Source organism: Lepisma saccharinum, chromosome 30 (genome assembly GCF_977018435.1).
Source record: "Lepisma saccharinum chromosome 30, izLepSacc3.1, whole genome shotgun sequence".
NCBI classification, from domain to species: Eukaryota; Metazoa; Arthropoda; class Insecta; order Zygentoma; family Lepismatidae; genus Lepisma; species Lepisma saccharinum.
Genome location: NC_139258.1, coordinates 26,466,362 through 26,493,825, shown reverse-complemented (window position 1 = coordinate 26,493,825; position 27,464 = coordinate 26,466,362). Strand labels below are relative to the sequence as shown.

Below are 27,464 nucleotides of genomic sequence, written 5' to 3'. Positions count from 1 at the left end.
GAAAAATCAGTGGTGTAGTGCATTCTCTAATGCAGGCTTAAGATACGTACATAAAGAGGAGATGACTCGTAATGATCAGAAACCACCATATCTTGGATTCAACTCTAATTTCCTCCTAGGCACTAAATTCGTGGTCAAAATAGATTTGTCTGGTAAAGAACATGTTCAGCGGTAGAATTTATAAATATACGTATAAAAGGGGTGGAAATCTTTGTCATCCTCGCTTAGTTTCTAGCGTGTTCGTGGACGTTAAACCCTCCGAATCTTACTCCTTGCACACTGCTGTGCTCGATCAACATGCGGGTGATGCTACCGTCAGGCTATCCTTACTCTACGAATTCTCAACCTCCAGTTCAAAAAGAAATAAAGAGGAGGGCAGGAGGGCGTGCAGAGGTTAAACGAAGACAGAAGAAACAAGGGATAGAAATAAGGTAAGATAAGAAAAGAGGGGATATACCAAGAAAAATGGACAAGGTAAACAGAGGTAACAGAAGTAATAAAAAGACATGCGAGGAAAGGGAGAATGAGACGAATAAGAGAAAAGAACGAATCTATGAGAAGAAATAGGCAAGGAGAGGTAGAAATGCGAAGGAGAAAGTGAAAAAGGAAGTAAGATGTTCGAAGAATAAGAGAGACAAAGAAAGATAATCGAAGTGTAAGAGAGAGAAGGAAAGGAAAATATTCGAGTAATAAGAGAGTGAAAAGATGATATTCGAAAAATGAGACAGGAAAAGGAAGATATGCAAAGAAATGAACGAGAGAAAGGAATAGGAAGACGTGAAGGGGGAAATAGAGATGGAAGGAAAGACGTACCAAGGGTAATAGAAAGAAGATAAGTAGAACTTGGTGAGGATAAAAGGAAAGGAAGACTTGGCGGGGGAAAGAAACGAGGCATGATAGAAAGATATATGGACATGGCGAAAGAAAATGATACAAGGAAAGAACTCTCGATAAATATGATAAACAGAGAACGGGAGAAAGTGAAGGTAGAGAGACATAACGATGTAGGGTGTGTAGTTGGAGGGCAGGGCTAAAACGAACAAGAATGAGGAGTTAAGGGATGGGGACGAACTTGTGTGCCTCCAAAAGGCCACAAATCACTCTCCCCAGTCTTGTCGACAACGTCAAGTGAGTAGCTTAGTGTCACAGCGACCACTACAAGGACGCAGGGATGGGTTACGTGGTTTCGTGAGAAACTAAAGCCATGTCGCAGCCTTCTCTCCTTCAGTCCACATTCACCGCAGAGGAACTGATGCTGAGACCTCTGATTACGTTTCAAGGTAAACTACTTTCATGTATACTTTAATCCAATCTCACACGATCCTTAATTCAATCCTCAATATTGAGTAAAGAATATCTACTCGAAACTTTATAGATTTTTTATATCCCCATTTCATAAAGGCAGCAGGAGGGGTAACACATGGTCCTTAAAATCCCAGTCTTAAAAATATGGCGACTGCAAAAACACGATGTTTCACTTCACTAGTTTAGATGCTTATAACTGGCGAAGAAAAGGAACTCTTTTTTCTCCAAGAATGAATAAAAGAATAACAATGGCACTGTTGAAATATGCAGCATAATACCTCGTAACAATTAGTGTGAGTATGTCACAAGTATGAATATACATATTCCCAGACTATTATCACTGTACGAACACACTAGTACACAGTCGCATTGAGATAAAGATTGCATCTTACAATAAACCCCTTTCCCTTGTCATTTTCAAACTCGTTCCACAAAACGAAATAACAGAATAGCCAAACTTCACGGAAATATTCAAAATGCGAAAAGTGTAGTGTTTACATTACATTGACCTTAAAATAATTATTGTAAGATTTACTGCGAGAGGCATGTTGTATTTGTAATTCGTGACTTTAAAACAGTCACCATAACAACAGTGACATAATGATGTAACTTTTCTTTCAAAATGCATTTTTAAAATAAATACATTTTGATATTTTATCCGGTGAATAACTAACTCATGGACACCCTATATATTAGTGCACGACAGAAACGTAGATTAAGTATATGTAACAATCGTGATTAGCAAATTCTTGAATTAATAAAACTAAATATTTTCTCTCATATCGTGTCTTAAATTGAAAGCTATCTAAATTAAATAGTTGAAATCTAGTGTGCTTCACAATTCTGATTAGCATAGGAGTTTAATTAAATTCATTATGGTTTATAGAGACAACTACTCCTTCATACCGCTCAGGACGCTTGAGTCTTATCCTGAATTCAGGACTTAAGTAAGTACCGTGTGAGGCTGGCTTCGCAATTTCCTGCTTTTTCTGTTGAGAGGAAGCGCGTGTAGAAATCTTAGAGCCGCACGTTGAGTAATTGTTTATCAATAGTAATAACTTAACATTCTCTTCTCAATAATAATACTGTATTCACACTTGAGGTGAATGAAAACGAAACTCCACAATAGACACTAGATGTCACTCTAGTTTCACGGAGTGTAGATCATCAAATGCTAAGTGAATACAAATCCAGTTTAAAGAAAATTAAAGTACTTTTGTTTCTATTTCATGCACAGTGCACGTATATTAACAACACGAACTTCTTGCACTACGTTTAACTATTCACAATGTTAAATGCCATTTTGCTCATAACATTTTTTTACACTTGTTTTTATATTTTGTAATATAATTAAGCCTTGTTTCCATATTAAAACCAATAAGTTGCTGACCAAGGCAGTTTATTAAGATAAAAACACTTAACACGTAACGTTTCGACCCTGTATCAGGGTCTTCCTCAGACGAAGAACTAAACTATTCACTTAGCGATTTTAGTTTAGTTCTTCGTCTGAGGAAGACCCTGATACAGGGTCGAAACGTTACGTGTTAAGTGTTTTTATCTTAATAAACTGCCTTGGTCAGCAACTTATTGGTTTTATATTTTGTATCAAAAAGCAAAACCCATATATTACATAATCTGATCTCCATGATTGAATTCTGTAACAATATATCTCTTAAAATATTAGAAATAATTAAAACAGGTAGATGTTTCACATCTTCAAGCATAATCATAAGGTATCTACATGTAATTTGGTACAGGCTAGAGAAGTAAAGCGGGTATCGATATACGAAACTGCGCTTTCTTTCTTACCAAGCTCATGTATGTTATTTCACGCAGATCTCTCAGTGAAGGACATTTACAGAAAAAAAATGGATTACTTGATATGGTACAGAGCATACCCCGAAGGAAACTTGCCAAACGGACTTGCGTTCGAATTTTGCCTATTTGAATTATCATTATAAATACAATTGTTGCTCGTGGAAACTTCTTATAATGAAACCATGGACATTTTCCTCACTCGTCCTTATCTCTCTCTCTTAGTATTTCCTCTTTTTATTTCAGTTCCTTTCTCTCTCTCTATCTGACTCTTAAGACTCTCTTATGGCGCAGTGGTAGCGTCGTAGCTTTGTAATCAAGGGGTCCCGGATTCGATTCCCGGTGGAGGCACATAGTGGTTCGGATCAAACTTTAAACTGTAGGTCCAGTCCCGATTAGCCTAACTGTGCATAACGTGAACTTAAAACACCAATTCGATCGATCAATCAATCTGACTCTTAAATCGTTTCCAGTGTACGACGACACGCAAACATGACATTCAATATAATCGAACTTTTTTATTCTAACCCTTTACTTGCAAAATTTTCTGGAGATAGATTTCCAAACCTCCCGTTTCACAGCCACAGTCTGAAACTACCTTCTTCCTCCAAGTTAGAAAGTACAAGAGCCTTAACAGATGTCTGTATCCGATTACCCGCTTCAGGGGTCGCACTTTTCCTTAAGTTTTAGCTCTCTGACATAAATTAACCCCTTCCTCCCAGCTCATGTTAATGCTATTTCGGCAACATTCCTGCCACCAGACAACTTGTATTTTTTCCCCTCACCCGCCTCCTTTGCTCGCTGGCGCGTATCAGTGGCTGGAAACTTTTTCGAGATAAAAGTTCCCTTTCCGTGGCGGAGCGGATCTAAGGGAATTGGAAAGTTAGAGAAGGGGGCGTTAAACTCTTCTTTGTACTTCGCCGGCGTCCGTATTTCATCTTGGCTGGTGGGGATACAATTAGTGATGCGTTACGGTAAATATTGCCTTATATTCCTGGCACAAGGGGTGCAAAACGTGAGGTGTTACTTCATGCAGCATCTTGTTTGGGGCGGGAGGAGGGGGTGGCGTAGTCACAAGGCTAATAATAATAACAAAATCGTATTTATTAGAGCGGGTGTGTTTGGGCATCTAGGACCGTTCTTGCAACAGACTTTTGTTTGGGAGATTAATGCAGTACAATGGAATAAAGAGTGTACATTGAAACAAAAATGAAAAGCATTACAAATAGATACAATAAGAACAATTATATACGTGTATATGTATATACGAGGGTCACTATTTATATTTTGAGCCTAACAATGAAAAAACAGGAATTTGGCATTGAAAACTGCTTTATTGTTTTTCGAAGTATTCTCCTTTATGGTCAATACACTTTTGCATTCGTTCGAACCATTTGTCAAAGCAGTTTTTCCAATCTTCTTGAGACACCTCCATAATATGGTTTTTGAACGCATCAACGGCGTCTTCCGCCGACGAAAATCGTTGTCCACGCAATTTATTCTTGACATTCGGGAACAAGAAGAAGTCATTGGGTGCCAAATCAGGACTGTACGGCGGATGACCCATCAATTCGATTTTTTGACTGTTCATAAAGTCGGTTGTTAGACGAAATGTGTGACAGCTGGCATTGTCTTGATGAAGAATGATCCGACGGCCTTTGTTTGTTTGTTTTCCGTATTTGACCGAAGACCTCTGGCAAACAAATTGTTGTGTACCATTCAGAGTTGACCGTTCTACGTTCCTCTAAAGGCACAGTTGCCACATGACCAGTTTTCCCGAAAAAACAGGTGACCATTAGTTTCGATGTGCTTCGAGCGCGAACAACTTTTGTTGGATTGGGTTCATCTTGAAACACCCATACAGTCGACTGCTGTTTACGTTCCGGCTCATATGCATATATCCATGATTCGTCACCTGTTACAATCTTATATACGTCTTTTGAAGCACCACGATTGTATTTATTGAGCATTTGTTTGCACCAATTGACGCGAGCGTCTTTTTGAGTTTTTGTCAAATTGTGTGGGATCCAACGAGAACATACTTTTCTCACAGCTAAATGATCATGTAATATTTTATATATGCTGGTGGAACTAATACCTATGGTTGCCTCAATCTCACAGTATGTCTCATGACGATCTTGCAGTATTAGGTTTTGCACAGCATCAATGTTTTCTTGAACAACAACTGATTTTGGACGACCTTCGCGAATCTCGTCGGTGAGCGAATGGCGGCCACGATTAAATTCGTTATACCAGCGTTTCACAGTGGCAAAGGATGGGGCTTCATCGCCAAATGTGGAAGTAAGTTGATCGATGATGCACTCTTGTCTTGATAATCCACGTCGAAAATCGTAAAAAATCATCGCACGAAAATGTTCACGAGTTAATTCCATTTTATTGTTGTCGCGCAATCTCCAAGGCAACATAAACAACACAAATCAAGCTATTGACAAAACATTTGAAGTACGTTATGGTCAATAATGCCAGACGATTCCGTGCAAACGTCAAATCGCGCCTAACTTTAATCAGTGTTGCCAAGGCTCAAAATATAAATAGTGACCCTCGTATAATGAAAAACAAATATATATAACACCATTAAGCATTGTTTTCATGATATGAAAAACTCAATATGCTGACCAAGGCAGAAATTTATTTTATTATAAAACATAAACTAAACGTAACGTTTCAACCTTCTAGCAAGGTCTTCTTCAGACTCTGCACCAAGTACAAATGTAACAAGATACACAAAAAGGGCATTATATATACACAAACATTACTCCCTCCAGACTATTAGAAAGTTGTTCTGGAACTTTCTAGCAGGTGGCTTTCCCTTGTCAACTGTACTTTCACCTAAAAGGCTAAACATATTTTCTTCCATCTAGAATGTGGTTGGACTCTTTATCTCACGCTCTTTTTCCTTCATTCTTCTTCCTTCTTCTCTCCTCTCTCTCTCTTGTCCTTTCCACTCTTTATAACACCTTCTTCCATTCTTTGTTTATCTTCAGTCCCCCATTCGAGTTCATTGTGTCTTCACCTTTCTTCTCTATTTCTTTGGCCTCCTTCCATTTTATCAATAGTTTCTCTTCTTATATGGTTTACTTATAAATTATTGAACACAGGTATATCTAATGTTTGTTGCTTTTGTCTTTAATACATACATACATACATACACACACATATATATATATATATATATATATATATATTCATTAATCTGGAACAATAAATAGCATAATAGTAATAATAAAGTGAGAATTTTTATGATTGAGAGTATGATTAAAATGGTCAGCGTTATTGTTTTAGGAAGCCAGAGATCTCGGGTTCGAACCCTGGTCACTCAGGCATGTATCTTTGTAATTTGATCTGTTCAACCTCATCGTCAAGATTGACTCAAGAGGTAGCAAATCGACGCAGAATAACCAATCATATTTCATTAATTGCATCATATCACTCATCCCATCTTCGCAATAACCAGAAATTGGCAAGTAAAATAAACCAAATCAATCAATTTTTCTTTGCCTGTTTCTTTTTTTTTTCACTTGGTTTTCTATCTTACTTCCTCCTTGAGCGTACCTGCCTTTCTTTGTATTCTGTTTCTCTTTCTTTTATTCAAGATTTATTCATTCTCTGTTCATCTATCTCTATCACTTCGATATATCTTTATTTCTCCATTCTATCTCCTTGTCCCTCTTTGCTTCTCCCACTCGCTTTCTCTCCTCCTGCCGTTTGTGACGATTACTGCTTAAGCTTCTTGCACGATTTCGGATTATAACACGAAGGTCAAGATACAACTTCTATGGGTCTATGTATTAGGAAAATAACTGAGCAATATGCAGTTCACTTCGTGCGTTTCGATTTCGTTACAACATTGCCACATAATGACTATTGATTTTCGTTTCTATAGCAAAGTTAGAATTCCAAATATTACTTCATTTATACATCGTTCAGCGCAATAAATAACATAAAACATAATTACGTTGTACAAAGTAATTATTATACATTTTTTAAACAGTTTCTAGAAGGTGACATGTATAATATGAAATTAATGATTTCAATAAACATATTGTGCGGATCCACAAGACCGTTACACGTTGTGTGCGACGTTGCTCCTTTTCTTTTATTTATATGTATTTGCAGTTTTCACAATTTTTACTAAGATTTTACATTATATAATATGTATAGCCATTGGTACAGAAATACAGGGCATCAGATCGCCTGGAAATTTCCACCTGGTGCCTGAATCTTGAAATGTAGTTCTATTAAATATTTCCAGTTCGCTTATGGAAATTTGCAACAGACTGCCCCCCCCCCTCCGCGCAGAAACTACACACAGGGGCTACGCAGAGCCCTACACAAGGAGCTACACAGTACCTTACAAGCAGGGGGGCGAGGCAAAAGTCTACCCATAAGTGCTAACTTCTTTCCAGTCGGAGAACACAGATTCTGGATATCTCAGGGCTTGCTGGGTGTAACGTGAATAACAGTGAAGCTCGAAATGAAAAACATGAATATCCTATTTGAGTGTGAGCAATGGTCATTTATATTTTACCGCAAAAAGTGAATACAAGGTATTTACAGAAATGTTGTGTTAAATGATAATCAGTTCGACCCCCGGGTAAAGCATTGACCCGTTAACAAACTTATTACATGACAAAATAATTTACCTTACATTTACTCTGGTGGTTGCATACAATTTTATCCCTGATAGATTTCAGTTAATTACCGTACCAGTTGGATCCAAATAGCCAAAGTTTATTTCAGTTAGGGATCTCCTGTTTTCATGCCACGTGACAATTTTATTCAACTTAGGCACCAATAATAATAATAATAATAATAATACAACCCTTAGCCCACATGGGAACAACACACTACTCTACTTTATCCAACTTGATACAAATACGCGAGTTCCGTAATGTACTAATAATTATCCGGGGCCACGTGACTAATTAACAAAAACCAATTAACAGTAAAAAGGGTCCCACGTGATTACCTAAAAGAGAACCCCACGTGACTAAACAATCACACGTGACCAATAATAATAATAATAATAAAAAACGCCCTCTATCAAGATTGCCAACTGGGGGGGGGGGGTAGAAGTTAAAGAAACAGGATGCACAGGGTCCGCGGGTACCTCCTTTTGGGCGTGAGCCAGGTGACAAGCGTCAAACGGTACCTCCCAACGAATCAGGACGGACGGTGTGCGAGAACCTGGTCGGGGACTCGTCCGAGGTTTGAACCTGGAACCAGGATCTACGGGGAGAACCGGTCGGGGGCTGTCCAAGGTTTGCACCTAGGAACCGGTTCGTGGGGGACTCATCCATTTCAGTTCCTTGGTCGGGGACCTTCCCGGGGTTTGCACCTGGGAACCAAGGTACTGTTGAAGAAAGGACCCGGTCGGGGGCTTGTCCGAGGTTTGAACCTGGAACCGGATCAGTAAGGGGGAAACATCAGTTAGGGAAGATCTGGCCGGGGACTTGTCCTAGACCGAAGTCTTGGGGACCAGATCTTCCGATCCTTCCGCAGTTGGCATCTGGCAGTCAACTGAGCTCTCGGCCCGTCTGCGCTGCTTTTATAACGTTTGGGAGTGGCGCATGGGCGGCGAAAAACCTAACTATGAGTACGCGTTGCCAACTCACTTTAATCAGAGATACAAACCGTACGTTCAAAATTCTCTCAATCCTACTCGGTAAAAATCCCTAAACATAAAAATAACTAAAAGCACATTGCGTTGTACCGATTCTATACAGAAGAAATAGACAATTCTTTATCAGTTACAAACCAACAACAATGGGAAGAACACATTCTTTGACCGAAAGAGAGATAACTTAAATCAATAGCGTCCTTCTTACAAAACTAACATGTGAGCCATCGACAGTGTGCCGGCAGAATGTTTTTAAATATATATACATCATTATACCAAACCATGCCACACCTTACCATACCACCATGTAACTGTGGGCACGTTACATACCCCCCTCTGTTTAGGGAAATCTTTTGATGGTATAACATTTTCATAAGTTAGGCAGAAAAAGATTTGAGCAGCAAACTTCAAATTGAAACCTTTTACCTTTCCATTTTCTTCACATAAGGGGCACAGAATATACATCACATGTGAACCAGTATGCATACCACCCTACATTAATCTTTTTTATTACATTAGCAAACCAGCTATTTGGATCTGCAATACCCTTCATATCTCCAGAGGAAGCTTTCCTAGCTTCGAGAGCTCCGCCGCTCTCCAGCACGCCCTTTCATTGGCCTATGTGCTTTATCAAAAGAGACTTTTTTTTTTTTTTTTTTAGTACCCGCAGATACAAAAATTATGGCTCACTTCTGCCTTTATTAGAATCAACATATAAATGGCATACAAAAATAATATCACAGGTAAAATTCACATCTGCACCTCGCAGGTGTTTACAATAACAACTTCTGTTGTTTCAGAAAGCGATATAAAGGGAAGGAGTGGGGCAACTTCAATTTGTGTTTTCCCAAAATCTTTCGCACATCGCGAAATTTGACTGGTTTCCCTCCGAAAATTTCAATCAATGTCTTTTCTACATTTCCAGTAGACAGTCGGCTGGACTTCACTGGAGGGGCATTAGTTGGCATCACTTCGGTGAAGGTAGTTACGGCAATTTCTTCGCTACACGATGGCGCAACCAGATCAGTCTCTAAGTAGTCGCTCTGGGAATTTTTCACTTCCGATGGCGCAACCAATTCAGTCTCTAAGTGGTCACTCTGGGAATTTTGCACTTCCGATGGCACAACCAAATCAGCCTCTAAGTAGTCACTCTGGGAATTTTGCACTTCAGTATTATCCCAGGCATGATATGAATTTTCCAGAGTGGTTATGTCCCTTTGTAATTGTCGGTTCTGTGCTTCCAGCCTTCTAACTTTGGCGAGGAATTCAAAGCGTTCACGGTCCCTCTGATCATCGTCTTTAGTCTGTTTTGGGGTTGGCTTCGGCTTAACGAAATGTTGCTTAGGCTGACCTTCCTTCTCTGATTCTTCAGTATGTTGGGGTCGAGTAGCTGTAGCAGTCTTATTCTGTAACACGGGGGAAGTCGGAAGTGAACTTGCCCTTCTTTTGCGTGCCTGGTCTGCAGGAGTTCCACTTGTAGGAGGGATATTACCGCAAATATGGGGGCCGGTGTAAGTAGTCACCTTGGGAATTATCCTTTCTGGTTGCAAGAGGCCAGCGTCCAGAGCAGGCCTGGATGGAGAGTATGGCGTTTCACTGCATCCTTTCTTTAAGTTCCTAGCAATTTTCACCCGCAGCAAAGCCTTTCTGAACACGGATGAAACTCCTTTCTTCTTTCCTTCTGGATTAACACTGGGAGGCGGGATCAACTTAGCCGTTTTGACCTGGGTGTTCCTTCTTATAGCAGGCAGCAGCTTCCTAGGGAGGATTGGGCACATCAAACTCCGCAATTTCGGGTTTTCAATCTCTGCTCTGGCCTTTAACCCTTTTACGTCTGGATAAGACTGCATTGTCGAAGAGCGGCTATTAACACGTCTTATCGCGCTCAAGTTCCAGGTACACTGTTTCTAAGATAAGAGGACGAAGTTCATAAATCAAGTTCAACCCTAGCGCCACACATCGGAAATTTAAGGTACCAATACGTCACTTGTTTTGATTTTTTTTTTAAAAAAAAAAAACTGTTTTCGCCATTTCGGTTTCACTTTTCCTGTCCACCATTTCATAATTTTGGAAATTTCAACAACAATATTTTTAACTTTTAACATACAATCAAGCAACCTAAAAAGCACTGACAACAACCAAGCATTATCACTGTTTATTTTTTAACAATTGAACCTCAAAAATTTGGGGAACTTATCAACATTCGAGCTTCACAACAATCTGGCCACGCTTCGTTAAACTTATGCCATAGTGTTCACACTACTTTTACAACAGGGACATCTCGGGCTCTGCCATTGTTGGAACATTTCAATCAATCGGGCCCCACTATATAAACAATCGGGCCTCCCTATATAAACAATCAGGCCCCGCGTTAAGGCGCCAAAAACTTTATGCAACAGACTTCCCCCTCCTCCGCGCAGAAACTACACACAGGGGCTACGCATAGCCCTACACAAGGAGCTACACAGTACCTTACAAGCAGGGGGGCGAGGCAAAAGTCTACCCATAAGTGCTAACTTCTTTCCAGTCGGAGAACACAGATTCTGGATATCTCAGGGCTTGCTGGGTGTAACGTGAATAACAGTGAAGCTCGAAATGAAAAACATGAATATCCTATTTGAGTGTGAGCAATGGTCATTTATATTTTACCGCAAAAAGTGAATACAAGGTATTTACAGAAATGTTGTGTTAAATGATAATCAGTTCGACCCCCGGGTAAAGCATTGACCCGTTAACAAACTTATTACATGACAAAATAATTTACCTTACATTTACTCTGGTGGTTGCATACAATTTTATCCCTGATAGATTTCAGTTAATTACCGTACCAGTTGGATCCAAATAGCCAAAGTTTATTTCAGTTAGGGATCTCCTGTTTTCATGCCACGTGACAATTTTATTCAACTTAGGCACCAATAATAATAATAATAATAATAATACAACCCTTAGCCCACATGGGAACAACACACTACTCTACTTTATCCAACTTGATACAAATACGCGAGTTCCGTAATGTACTAATAATTATCCGGGGCCACGTGACTAATTAACAAAAACCAATTAACAGTAAAAAGGGTCCCACGTGATTACCTAAAAGAGAACCCCACGTGACTAAACAATCACACGTGACCAATAATAATAATAATAAAAAACGCCCTCTATCAAGATTGCCAACTGGGGGGGGGGGTAGAAGTTAAAGAAACAGGATGCACAGGGTCCGCGGGTACCTCCTTTTGGGCGTGAGCCAGGTGACAAGCGTCAAACGGTACCTCCCAACGAATCAGGACGGACGGTGTGCGAGAACCTGGTCGGGGACTCGTCCGAGGTTTGAACCTGGAACCAGGATCTACGGGGAGAACCGGTCGGGGGCTGTCCAAGGTTTGCACCTAGGAACCGGTTCGTGGGGGACTCATCCATTTCAGTTCCTTGGTCGGGGACCTTCCCGGGGTTTGCACCTGGGAACCAAGGTACTGTTGAAGAAAGGACCCGGTCGGGGGCTTGTCCGAGGTTTGAACCTGGAACCGGATCAGTAAGGGGGAAACATCAGTTAGGGAAGATCTGGCCGGGGACTTGTCCTAGACCGAAGTCTTGGGGACCAGATCTTCCGATCCTTCCGCAGTTGGCATCTGGCAGTCAACTGAGCTCTCGGCCCGTCTGCGCTGCTTTTATAACGTTTGGGAGTGGCGCATGGGCGGCGAAAAACCTAACTATGAGTACGCGTTGCCAACTCACTTTAATCAGAGATACAAACCGTACGTTCAAAATTCTCTCAATCCTACTCGGTAAAAATCCCTAAACATAAAAATAACTAAAAGCACATTGCGTTGTACCGATTCTATACAGAAGAAATAGACAATTCTTTATCAGTTACAAACCAACAACAATGGGAAGAACACATTCTTTGACCGAAAGAGAGATAACTTAAATCAATAGCGTCCTTCTTACAAAACTAACATGTGAGCCATCGACAGTGTGCCGGCAGAATGTTTTTAAATATATATACATCATTATACCAAACCATGCCACACCTTACCATACCACCATGTAACTGTGGGCACGTTACAAATTTCAGTTTCCTTTTTCTTTTCAAAATGACGAATTAATGTTGTGTGTTTTATGTATCACATGTAACATTAAATGAGAGTAATAAATATGCCATTATAATTTTCTTCACTGTTGTTAGCCGAATTTAAATATCTGTGGCGATATAGTAGAGTCGCCCATTAGAATGTACGGTATTTCATAGTTTAGAGGAAAAGGTCTAAATATGGTCCCCTTTTTATTTTGTCATTTTTGGAGGAAAAAAATAATATATCAAGCACCTGCCTTTAAAATACATATGTATGAAATATATACTTAATGTAGTAGCATGCTTAAGTATAAAAGGTATCCATTTTTTTAAAAAAACAAACAATTTCCAGAAATGGTAAAATGATGTATTTCAAAATTGTGGTCTAAATATGGTCTACTAGTGGCAATATCGCAATAAGCAATTAAAATTTTAAAAAAACAGTCATTTATCGCTAAGACATTATAAATTTCATAATTATGAAAAATATGTTGTTTTGAAAATCACGCGGAATGGGAAAAATCGAAATTAAGAAAAACATCCAAATATTTGTTGAAAATGTGATCTCTGCATTAGGCCTCATGTCATAGCCCATATTTAGACCATCACGCTATTTTTCTTCTTCAATTTTTTTTCTCTCTCTGTGGTACGTATTTCACAAACAAATCGAGGCATTAACAAAGTCCACATTTGTTTGATGTACCACTAATATCATAACCTATACAAAGCAGATAAGAATTCAGAAAACGCTGAGTTAAAACATACCTGCGGAAAGTTTTCGGAGGTCGCAACGCAATTATATAACAGTGTCCTAGGCCGAAACTAACCACCACTTTCTCTTGCGAATTGGCGCCGCAACCTTTGTCCTTGACAGATAACCAGTTCCCATAGCCTCTGTCAGGCTGCAGCACCCAGTAGCGCTGATAACTCCAATACCCATATTTAAACCTTCACCCATATTTAGACCTTCTCCTCTACCAGTAGAGTCCCGTAGGAATGCCACTCCGACGCAAGAATTAATTACATTTAATCCAGTCTTGTATTAATTCATACTTTAAATGCTTTAAGGTCACATTTCGATATGTGTATCTTTATCTTAGATGGATTCATGGCTTTTTTTTAGGCTGTAATTGAAAAAGAAAGCTGGCTCCCAAGGGAAAGGGTCTAGCGCCTGTATAATACTTAGTTTTGTCTGCCTGGGTATGGTATTTAATTGAACAATAGTAGTAGTGTGTATTTAAATCGTATTATATTATACTGTATTATATAATATGGTAACCTCTTATCACTAGAGACCGGAATTTAAAAAGAAGTCATTTTTTATTTTTCATAACGGATCATGGAATATATGACAACAGTGTTGATAATTATCTTCCACCAACAAGATTACATGACTTCCCTTTTTTAAAAAACATTTTCCTTTATGGTTCCTTTATTCACTAGTTTTTCAGCCTACATTCCTTTTTCTCGCTAAAAAATCTGCCTTGGTCCCATTAACAATATATCGATTGTTTTTTCCCCTAAACAAAACATTCAACAATTGTCTTATTTTGTGAAGCTTAGAGGAAAGCGCCTTCTACCTTACCTTCCCTCCATGAGTGTTGGGAGTATGTTGCATCGATTGTTGAAACAATGCGATCTGGGCGTACGCAGCAACACACGCATTGTAAGCGGTACGCTTGTTGGGTTGATAGTGGACTTATCTGCTAGATTTAGACGTAGTGTAATTTTTTTAGAATAGTTTTAACTTTACGGTGTGACAGTGACGACAGTATTGAGTGCCAATGAAATGGCGAAGCCAGGTACAAGTGGCAGGAAGCTGTAGAATGCGGTAAGCTGTTGCAAGGAAGATTTAATCGAAGAGGAAATGAAAAAGGACTATAGTTCATTTTTGCACTCCACTAAAAATATTACAGAAATGAAAGCTTAATATATGAATTGTATATATTACGCTTTCATTTAAACTAGTATTTTTAGTGGAGTGCAAAAAACTATAGTCCTTTCCCCCCTTTTTTGGCAATAGTTTTCCCTTTTTATCCTTTCGAAAGAGAAAAAAATTCCTAAACTCTGGTCTCTACTTATCCGTAATATAAGTTTAAATGTATTTTATAACTAAGGGTTAGGTGGTAGAACAGCCACAGGCAAAACCTCTCCCAGGCAAATAAGGAATTTGAATTTGAAAACGAGAAGGCCAGGATTTAGAAATGAAAACAAGATTAACAATTTTCGCCGCGTCCCGTCTAGTATGTCTCAATTAACGCACCAAACACAAGCACCTTCTTGGTCAAGCGCAGTATTTCGTCTTCTGACGTGAGGCTAAACACTTCCGTATTTAGGCTAAATGTTGTGTATGTATGCTAAGAGATTTAAACCCAAACAAGCCTACCCTAACCACGAAAACAATGAATTTGGGTTGAATTCAACCCAAATTTTATTAATAATTATTACTCCGAGTGGCTTAATATGAGCTGTCCTACCTCCACTCGAATTAAAATACTTCTATGACGTCTCAACTATTCCTGATCATACTCCAGAAATTAGATATGTTACAATGTCTAATTGTCCAAATACTCACAACGCTAATTCCAAACCAAATTATATTACAATTAATACGTGAAATCCGGCTTATTTTGATGGGTGCTATATTACATTATTTATTTGGTTAACGTTGTTATTATGATATGAAAAGGAATTTTATATTTATTATTTTTTTATATTTTATAAATGACAAATGAAATAGTATTCTAAAAACATCAAAGGAGATAATATCAATAATTGGAAATACAGGGTCAATATTAGAAAATATTCTAATTTCTATATTACTGATTGATTGATTTCCTTTATGTTACTTCGTTTTTGTGCCAATTTTGGCTAATTTGTGGAGATAGGGATTAGTGATTATATGATTAAATTGATGAATGGACACTCACAAACATCCATGCCCATGCCAGGATTCGAACCCGGGACCCCGTAGCGCGTTGTGTTAACTAACCACTTCGCCACGGGGCTTCGTATTTCTATATTACTATCAGCACACATTATATTAATTATTAATTTATTATAGAAACTGCAGTAGTGTTCATTCAATCTTATATATTCGCCCTGATTACCCAGATGCCTATACAACATGAAATATTTTGTTGGTTCAATTACGTCAGAAGATGAAATTCGGCGCTTGACTAAGAAGATGTATTGAGTTTAGTGAGATGAGTCACAGCTCCTGCTTAAGTATGTTACGGGTTCAGTAACTGCAAGGTTGCGGTCCCGAGAAGCAACAGTTTGCCATCACCTGTTTCGGACTCTGTCGTCACCGTTTATTGATTTCTTCTTGTCCGATTCCTTGTGCATGTATCTGTCCTGTCGTTCCCGCATTTTGCCTTCGCAGTAATTTTCACTAACTCTTTTTCTCTCTCTTCTCCGAACAGTTGTATGACCGAATATCAAGCAAAGCAGTCAGTCCGACGCGAGCGCCGCCAAGCGACGGGGTTCAGAAGTGCAGAGAGGTTCTGGAGAGTCTGCGGGAGTGCGAGCAGTCTGCGGACTTGGATCTCGCCGACTTAGAGGAACTCCGGGAGATACTGGGACGACCGCACGTTAGGGTGAGTATCATTGAATCACGTGACCGGGTCACGTGGATCTTACTTCACCCCCTTCCCCCTTGCCAAATTAATTCCTTACCCCCTGTTGTCCCACCCTGGCAGTGCTGATTCAGTTGTCATGTGCCTATATGATTGCATGTGCTTTCTGTATACTTGCGTCTGTCTTGATTGGAACCTACTAACCTAGTTTCTTGGATAAAGTTACCACGGTTGCATAGCGCTTAAGGATACATATACTCGATTAGATACGCTCGTCGTCTTGCGCTAAAATTAAGTCCCTTCATTTTTTTCCCGGCGTGTATAAACACCATCGACCTCGTCAAGGTCACCAAAAATATGCATCGGATTTTGATTTTTGAGAACGTGACCACTTGCACACGGAGAAGAAAGTGCATTTTATGCATTGTTTTGCATTTCAAATGGACAAATTGAAACAACCGTGCCTGTAATTATTAGTTTCTTAGTTTCTGATCCGATGTTTTCTTAATGCTTTAAAGGAACATGAAATGTTAAAACGAATCAAGAAACACACTGGATTGCTACTGTTTTTGTATTTGAATCGAATTTTGATGCATTTTCTTGCATTTTTAGTTCCTATGACTGGATTATTTTCCATGCACTTTTCTGTTAATCTTATTAATACTTATTAATGTTACTATTGTTACTAAAGCTCAGAACAGTTACCTCATACAGCGTGTGGGAAATGATTCACTTTGAATACAAACAGGAATATATAGCAATGTTTTCTTTATTCCAGAAGATAAACAATATTCTAACCATCAGATATGAACTAAGTTAATAGATTAATTGATACATTTTAGGGAGCCGAGTATGATGTGAATAATGTTTATTAAAAACAGGTGAATTTTATTGCATATTCAATATGTGATATGATATGCTTGTAGCAACGGTTAGTTAATACGTTTCCTTCTCTTGGTATAACTTTATAGATTATTAGTTATAACTGTTACTTTTCCACAATAATTTTAACCAAAATAATAGTTTCTCTACAGTGGCTGTTCTAGAACACAATTTCTTGCGGCAACTTTAATTGTTATTACTTAATTGCCAATGATATTGCAATACTTCGTAAACAAATTAATTGACAAAACCGTAAGTGATCCCGTTGGAGTTTTACTTCAGACCTTTCGAGCTAATGCTTTGATATTTCCTTTATATTCGTATCCATCCGTTTTCTCAATTAATTGTCATATCTGTTTGTAGTAATTAATTTTTGATCGATTAACCAATCGCTACGAAGGAAAAGCATTCAATGAACTAAACTTGTGTCAACGACGTATCTACTACCCCAACACTTTGTATTAAACATTTTCTGTTGGTGTAGATAATAAGTCCTGATCGACTCCTTTACATTTACGTTTATATACCCCTAACAAGGACACTATAGCACCATTGCAACCACATGGAATAAGGATTTTTAAACTTATTATTAAGAATATATTTCTTATATTTGTGTTTTTCTTCTCTTTCATTAGATCATCGCCTTTCTTCTTATATGTCAGAAACAACTTCTTCTTGCTTTCTGTCTCTACCTCTTGTCGATTATCCCTTTTACTACTATTTATCTTTAGTTTTCCTTTTATCCTGTCTATCTCTCGAGTTTTTTATTCCTTTTTTTCTCGAGTTTATTTTCCTTTCTCTCGAGTTCCTTTTTCTTTCTCTCAAGATTCTTTTATTTCTCTTTCTTTCTCTCCAGCTTCTTTTATTCCATTTTCTTTCTCCAGTTTTTTTATTCCATTTTCTTTCTCGTTTCTTTTATTCTTTCTTATTTATATCTGATCTCTTTTATTCCATTTTCTTTCACTCGAGTTTCTTTTATTCCATTTTCTTTCACTCGAGTTTCTTTTATTTAATTTTCTTTATCTCCAGTTTATTTTATTCCATTGTCTTTCTCTGGAGTTTCTTTTGTTCCTTTTTCTTTCTCTCAAGTTTCATTTATTCCTTTTTCTTTCTTTCTATTTTCTATTCCGTTTTCTTTCTCTCGAGTTTCCTTTATTCCTTTTTCTTTGTCTCGAGTTTCTTTTATTCCCTTTTCTTTCTCTCGAGTATCTTTTATTTATTTTTCTTTCCCTCGAGTTTCTTTTATTCCTTTTTTCTCTGTGTATAGGTTCTTTCATTAATCCCTCTCTTTGTAGTTTCTCTATTTTTCTCTCCGGATTTCTGAAAAAGTGTATACACCCTTACACATACATACATGTACACGAGAGAGAGGGGTTAGATATGCAGTTCTGTATTATGTAACGTTCTTCACTCCCCTATTGTTTCCTACGATGCCAGGTATTCCGGGTTCGAATCCCGGCATGGGTGTTATTTGTGTGTGTCCCATTCATCAGTTTCATCATATCACCATTCATCATCAACTTCGCTATTAGCCATAGTGGAAGGGGACAAGGGGGACCACGATTTGTCCTGGAAAATTAATGTCACCAATAAATTATATATTTCACACATACCATTACGTTTCAGTTACAGTAACCTGGTCATTGCAGAAACATGATAAGTTCGAACTCAAGAAGTGTTTCTTGAAGGAGCCACACTATTATTGGGGAATTATATGCTTCGCATCCCGTTGGAAAAAAATATCTTGGTAGCCCCTCACTGCAGAAAAAAATGCGACCTCTATGGTCAAAAGGAATTATTACTATTATTCTAAATTTTGTTGTAATTTTCTCTTGAATTTATTTTCCGTCTGTACTTGAGTCGTTGTATCAGTTTTCATGTAGTATTTGATAATTACTTTTCCTGTTGGTTGCAAATATTTTACTTTCTCACTCTTTATTTTCCAGTATCTCATTTGTCTGTAGTTGTTGTTCCACATAGCGTGCCTCCGGGATGGCTTAGTATTCATGTCAAGGTGTTCCAGGTTCGATACCCGGTGGAGGCACATAGTGGTTCGGATCCCACTTTAAACTGTAGGTCCAGTTCTCATTAGTCTTTATGTGCATAAAGTGGACTTAAAAACAAATTCATTCAATTATTTCACATAGCCATGCATTAATATTTTACAAGGGAGAGTCAAAAGCTTAAAAGTTCATTAAAAATTGTAGTGCAGACTGTATACAGCTCAAATTTACGTGAGGTTTCAACTGTTATTTAAAAAACGACCTCATGGCTGCAACAGTAATCAAGTGAGCTCCAAAACGCAATTTTTTATATTTGAACTTCACTTGCATCAGTGAAGAGGAGTGGTTTATTGCCCTCTGTCAGCCTAAAACGTACAGAAATTTCTCGACAAATGAAAATTCAATATCTCTGTGCATGCTTACCACACCTGCAAGTTTACTAATGGAGGAGAATGTTCGAAAATGACATCAGTTCGCAGGCAGATAGATGGAAAGGCCTTCGCAGTGGGTCATAATTGACTGCAAGTGAACCCCCAAGACTTATTCTTCTTAAGGTATACAGGCACTAACTCAAAAGTTGAAAATGTATGTAAATCAGCAATAGAGGTCTGTGCTAAAATGCAGCGAACTTGTGCAACCTTACATACAGAAGAAATAAAAACTAATTAAGGTCTTCATTGGTCTCTCCCTCGTGGTTTTTCTTCCTATTCTAACCAGCACCATTCCAATACCACCAGTGAGTGTGATTTCATTCGTCATTGTTCTTAACTGGCATTACTCACCTCAAACATAAATTTTGTCCAAAAGCATAAGTAGGCAGGATATGTTTGTCTACAATTTAAATTAAATTAAAATTACAATTTAAAGTCCTCAAACGATAGTTCTAATGCATCCATCGCATTTTGTCCAAATCCTTTTTTTTTTGTACGACAATGCACCATCTCATTACCACTTCAGTTGCTTAAGCTTTCCGAGTCCAAGGAGAGGTTTCAGTATTCATCCACCCACCCTATTCGCCAGATTTGACTGTGGCGTAGTTGCAAGGTTAATTTTACTTTGAAAGGTATATTTTCCAGCATTCCGTAGACTTTCTAACTGTGGAGGATAACAAAAAGTGACATTAAGAATGCCTCCAAAACCTACATGAATGATACGAAAAGAGCAATGCATCCGACATATTTTGATTTATTGAACCATTCACATTTTCCCTAGTTAAATTGAATATATTTTGTAAATAATGAACATGCTTTATCAATCTTTATAGAATCATATTCCCGTTTTACAGACCAATAACTTAAAACAAACAAATTGATTTTGATTTCAAAATAAGACACTTGATATTTATCTTCTTAAAATATTGAGTATATTGTTGTTATGGTGGCTACGTTGCACCAATATTTTGCTGGCCTCGCCATCTATCGAAGGAAAAGTTAACTACTGCAGTAATGAATTTGCTGACAAATAGCGTTTTTTCCCGAATTATCTCTAGAATTTTTGGCCATCCAGTCCATTGATCGAGTAAATTTGTCTTTTTACAATGATTATTGTGATAGTGTAGGGGTTGTTGAGCCCCTGCGGGTCAGTGACGTTCTCATGGTTTTCTATAAGGAGTTTAAGACTTCTTCCTGTAGCCATTGCTATATTTAAACATTTTTCATGTATTCGGTTTTTTTTTCTTCTCGGAAAGATTGGCCAAATGGGGTTACAACTCGCTTCCCAGTACGCCACTGCAGCATGTGTTTGCAGACTTATACATAAATCCAGGTAACATGGATATCGATTCACATGAAACACACATTCCGTTGTAAAAATGGACTTAACATATAAACCCTGGAACGACAGGATAAGTTTTAACAATTTCTTGCTTTGCACAGCAAAATAATATAAAGACTATAGATTAACATTTATTACGCATATATTTATTTATTATTTAGCATTGTCAATTTACACAACTTTGTTGATAATTTTTGCCCATACTATATACTAGTGCAAGAGTAATTTAGATTGCACCATCTATTCGTATCTTTAGAACTAATTACACTAAAAATGTAAAATTTACTGGAATAAAAATGCCTTTAAAAATCAGCTTGAAACGACATAAATAAACACTAATTGTCTCTTGAACAACACCAAGAATTATATTTTCAACTTACAACTTAAGCCCATTGCCATAGCTACCGATGGATCAGGAGAACGGTCGCCCCGGGCGCGGATCCAAAGAGGGCGCCGAAGGAGGGAAAAAGTTGGAAATGAGTAAACATCACTGCGTCCTGTGAAGGTATCAGCGCCATATTAAATCAATATTTTTTGTAAATTTGCAGAGAGATCTAAAAAAAATATCTTATTCGCTTCACTTACGATACTACGGTACTATTTCTCTAACAGTGACATCCATTTTATATCCTTCTTGCTTTAAAGTATTCTATATACGATTTGTTGTTGATGAAATATGAATAATAGTGTTTGCAATGGCGTTTTGATGAAGTGATTATGAAGGTATATACTGGAGCTATACAGGGTGTCCCAATAAAATGCATACTCACTTTGAATGAGTATAACGTCAGTGCTGATTATATTACAGTTCATTTTCAAAATTTAAAATAATCTACAGACATGAGTAATTTAATTTTCAAATGCCTATTTTCAAACTGTCCTTGTCCAGACACTACTGGAAAACCGAAGAAATGGAATCGCAAACATCAATAATTATTTCGTTCCGTGTTTGGGCGCATTCTCGTTTAATGGCTGTTTGGATTCGTCGACTCTTGCTGCTTTTGTACCGTAAAGTTTATCTTTTATGCATCCCTACACAAAAAAGTATAGTGGCGTGAGGTCTGGTGAACGCGGAGGCTACTCTTCTGAACCTCTCCATCCAATCTGTCTCTTCGGCGCATTTCTCCAAGTACCACTCACAAAACTGCTCTCTGCAGTCCGGATCATCTGCACTGAGAGCATGAACTCTTCTTGAAATGTTACTCTTCCAATGCCACAGCTTCAAAACTAAATGGACACTTGATTGAGAGATTTCTGTTAACGTGTGTATACATTTTTATGGAACATCCTGTATTAAGAGACATAGAAATAATATCAGCAATGTGTACCCGATCTCCAACTAAAAGATAACCAGTAGACCTACATAAAAACGATTTACATCAATATTTAGCTTATTCAATTCTGCGTTAATCTATGATATCCATTTTTTTTTCGATTATGCCTTTTGTTTCTTTATCGTCGTGAAAAAAGTGACGGTTTTTTAAGTTTTGCAAACGATCGCTCTCCCTGAAATTCTAAATAAAAGACGGGTGGTCAGATCGTGATGAAATTTTAGAAAGGTTCTAAACACAATTCTAAATTTTCAGATTTCAAAAATTTGTCAAAAAAGCGTTCTTATCAATTTTGCGAAACAACTTTTTCTTAGTATTGGATAGTTTTACAAATTCAACATTGGTCTTGTTTTAAAGCTCTTTGGATCTGTTTTTTTTAAAATCCATCGTCGTTGTCAATTCACTTTGCGAAACCGATTTTATTCAACGGAGGATAGACGTACGTGCAACATGGCAACACCGCACACAGTTACAACCCGCCAATTTCCACCGCTCAACGGGCATCGCTATGTGCAGTGTTGCCATAGATGTCCTTACAGCAAAATCAATTTGTGAAAATGACGTTTATCGTTTTCAAGTCCCTCGACCTTCGAAAAGTACGGTGTCAAGTGTTCTGAATATTTTTGACCGAAAACGAAACGAATGCAGACGTTCTGGATTCGCTGCAGTCTTCCTGATTGACATCCAAATAATCAAAATCGCAATAGCCAATGATAATCATGTACACACCGACACGTCGATTGCCCTCGGCTAGAGGTGATTGCTTCCACAATCAATTCAGATGTGCATGCTTCCCTTCCAATGAACCGGAGACATCGACGTCATATTGAAATCGCGTCTTGCCAGTCTCCAGGGCGTGTCATAAGAAATTGCTCATTCTGCAACTACAATTTGCTTCTCTACCCTGAGCGCCATCTTGGATGTTGTATTTCCGACACGTGACGTCACCTTACAAAGGCGATCATTCAAATGCCCTTCTTCCGTTTTCAGTAAGTGGAAATCGTGTCAGCACACAATGCGTTCAAACTAGAATCCGAACTGTCCGGATTATCCGGATATCAGAATTATCGGGTAATCGTTATCCGGATATTTTACCACACCCTAGTTCTTGTGTAACCACCTTGCTGAATCACCTTGTACTACATTTCTTCTTATCTGTATCTTCGAAATGCTAAATTCTGATATTAAGTTGTTTTGATTGCAGCTTCACCTATTTTTTTTCTTCATGAAGTGGGGTTTTGCCACATATCTCATAAACAGAGCGTGGTTCACTAGAGCTAGGTGGTGTGGTCAATACCACCTTTCATGTTTGTGGTTTTCTTAGTTTTTCCTTTGATCTCTTATTTTTCCTCTATCCTTTCTCCTTCGGTGGATTTCTTATGATTAAAGTGTACAGGGGACCTAATTCTATACAGCATCGATTACGGCGCTAGAGGTCTTTTCATATCCTGTGTATTCAGTTCTATATCCCAAGTTTTATCTCAATTATAATACTAATCATCAGTTAAGAAGAAGATGTTACAATAGAGAGATCTTCTTCTCCGTTTTCGGTGGCTATTTCCATGTCCAAATTGTAATCAAGTTTATATTAGCCTTATGAAAATTACTGAATATGCATTTTATTTCTTTTACGTATCATTTTTCTGTATTTCTACAGATCTTTGCCTCTGTTCCTGTCCTATTATCCGTTTATTCCTGCTTACTCTCAGTCTTATATATCTTTTACTGCCTTATCCTTTCTGTTTTCCCCCTTCTCTCTCTAGACCCTTTCTTTCTCTCATTCATCCTTCTATCTCTCTCTAGATTTTCTGTTACTACTCTCTTTCTTCCTCTGTTTGCTTTTCACACCCACTAGGATTTAATTGTTTCTCTCACTGTTACTTCCGTTTCTCCGTAGTTTTCTTATTTTTATCTTTGTCCCTTTGCTTTCCTTAAAACATTCCTATTTTACGATGACATGCAAACATGACATCACACGATCTCTACTACAACCCTCTCCTCCCGTCTTAGAAAATTTTGTGCAGGCATTTATGAATATAACTAAAGGCGCGGCCATGAAAATTGGCGAGTGGCAGAAGTTTGCGCTGTTGCCACGTCGGAACACAACCCCTTGTGCTCGGAGGTTTGAGAGCAGTCCGACGTGTAGATATGGAACTCCATTTCTGGGGCCTGTAACAAACTTTGAATTCACACGATAACCAGCCCGAAGAGAGGTAGGTCTCACGCTCGAACCAGCCACATATTTTTTATTGCCGTGCGTTTAGATACATACATATATATACAACTATTCATAAACATCATAAACAATCATCTTTGAAGCATCCACAGTCAAATTATTATACATTCACGAATAAGATAATACAGGAGGGCGTATATTGTATCTATACTCAATCGCTAGAATCTCTGGAAAAAGGCCGCGCCTAACGGCAGAAAAGGGGGAATCGAGTGGGCAGAGCGAAGCAGTACACACTGCTGCAAAGGCTGGTAACTGCAGTCGCTCCCCTCGCACTTGGGTGAGAGAGAGGTTTACATACTGCTTTCGCTTTGAAATCTACGTTGATCAGCACAAGAATCGTTGTTGGGAACAAAAGACCACAGGTTTCCTTTACTATTGAATAACATTTGAAGTTCTAAAAATATATGGTAAAGCTTAATTTACGTGGAGATTTGTCAATGTACTTCCATAGCTTGTTAATGAAATAGTCAACTCACCACAGAAAGAAGCTTTTGTACAATTTTTTATAATAGTTATTTCTGGGGGAATTTGCCCACTTTGATTAACAGTACCGTGTTTTACAGTTGATGACATATGTGTATCTTGAAGGTAGTTTTCCACTTTTTCTCTCCAGAAAAGACAATCTGTATCCGTGGGGAAAACGTATTTTATTGAGAGTTTAAGTTTATTTCTTGAACAGTGCCATCTAGGGAGTATGAATCAAACTAGCATCAAACCTTTTTTCAAAAACGTTGTTTCACTCAACCCTGAAGTAAGTTAGTAATTGCACGTCTTGTAAGGACAGTTTAAATATGAAATGCAGATTAATGCAACGTGGCAAATATTTCCAATCAGTTTATGAATTATTCTTTCCAGAATATTCGCAGCGACATCTTATGTCCTGTTGCGTTGCGACTACAGATTCAAGAAAAGCAGAGCAGATCTGGAAAAGGGGGGGGGGTTAAAATTTACCCCTTGACACTTATGACGTCATGCATTCTCACAACGAAGAATGTTAACTGACGAACAGCTAGCCTCATCTGTAACAGCTTGGAGATTATATGCTAAGGGCATTAAACCAGAACTGCCTAACCTACTCACGTAAGCACCAAATAGTAGTAAGCAGTTAGGAAGCTTAAAATTTGTTTATTTGTGCTATTATATGCGTACGTGAGTAGGTTAGGCACATCAAGTTTAGTGCTCTTATCCTAAATGTCCAAGTTTCTATACTAGCTCCTCGTTATTAACTGCTTTGTAGTTCGTTCGCTCATTACTAGATGGCACTTCGTGATTCACATTAACTCATAATAGTACTATATTCTTCTTGCTCAGCGAAGCACAAATCAGATATGCTTCGACAGTAAGTGTGTACCAGTACTAAAATTGCGCAAACGAAGCCTTTAGAACATAGGTCGGTAAATTCAGCAATATGGTAATTCAATTCTCCTCAGTGTAAAAGCTTCACGCTGAGACACTTTTTGTATCAGCTACTTTTTACGTCTTCAATCCATCAAACTACTGCATCTTTAATCTCAGCTCCCTGTAATTCTCTGATGAAATCTTGAAAACAATTTCCTCCAAAGACTGGTAGTCCCAAGTCTTCATGTAGCTGCATGATGAAGTTTTGATAATGATTTCCTCCAAATACTGGTAGTCCCAAGTCTTCATGTAACCGCATAATGAAGTCTCGATAATTTCCTCCAAAGACTGGAGGTCCAAGTCTTCATGTAGCTGCTTGATGAAGTTTTTATAATGATTTGCTTCAAATCCTGGCAGTCCAAGTCTTCATGTAGCTGCATGATGAAGTTTTGATAATGATTTCCTCAAAATACTGGTTTTCCCACGTCTTCATGTAGCTGCTTGATGAAGTTTTGATAATGATTTTCCTCAAGTACTGGTAGTCCAAGTCTTCACGTAACTTCATAATGAAGTCTTGATAATTTCTTCCAAAGACTGGAGGTCGGAGTGTTATGTAGCTGCATGATGAAGTTTTGATAATGATTTCCTCCAAATACTGGTAGTCCCAAGTCTTCATGTAACCGCATAATGAAGTCTCGATAATTTCCTCCAAAGACTGGAGGTCCAAGTCTTCATGTAGCTGCTTGATGAAGTTTTGATAATGATTTGCTTCAAATCCTGGTAGTCCAAGTCTTCATGTAGCTGCATGATGAAGTTTTGATAATGATTTCCTCAAAATACTGGTTTTCCCACGTCTTCATGTAGCTGCATGATGAAGTTTTGATAATAATTTCCTCTAAATACTGGTAGTCCCAAGGCTTCATGTAACTGCATAATGAAGTCTTGATAATTTCCTCCAAAGACTGGAGGTCCAAGTCTTCATGTAGCTGCTTGATGAAGTTTTGATAATGATTTTCCTCAAATACTGGTAGTCCAAGTCTTCACGTAACTTCATAATGAAGTCTTGATAATTTCTTCCAAAGACTGGAGGTCGGAGTGTTATGTAGCTGCATGATGAAGTTTTGATAATGATTTCCTATAAATACTGGTAGTCCTAAGTCTTCATTTAACCGCATAATGAAGTCTCGATAATTTCATCCAAAGACTAGAGGTCCAAGTCTTCATGTAGCTGCTTGAAGTTTTTATAATGATTTGCTTCAAATCCTGGTAGTCCAAGTCTTCATGTAGCCGCATGATGAAGTTTTGATAATGATTTCCTCAAAATACTGGTTTTCCCACGTCTTCATGTAGCTGCATGATGAAGTTTTGATAATGATTTCCTCCAAATACTGGTAGTCCCAAGTCTTAATTTAACTTCATAATGAAGTCTCGATAATTTCATCCAAAGACTAGAGGTCCAAGTCTTCATGTAGCTGCTTGAAGTTTTTATAATG

At 38.1% G+C, this 27,464-nt stretch overlaps 1 protein-coding gene across 1 annotated transcript in view; it reads left to right on the top strand.

Moving 5' to 3' along the window:
- LOC145981916 (peripheral plasma membrane protein CASK-like) overlaps positions 1 to 27,464 on the top strand; it is a 902,867-nt gene that overhangs the window by 800,847 nt on the left and 74,556 nt on the right. Inside the window, exon 11 of the mRNA XM_083115412.1 lies at positions 16,256 to 16,429. Within this exon, the coding sequence (XP_082971538.1) occupies positions 16,256 to 16,429 (174 nt within the window). The remainder of the gene's footprint in view (positions 1 to 16,255; positions 16,430 to 27,464) is intronic.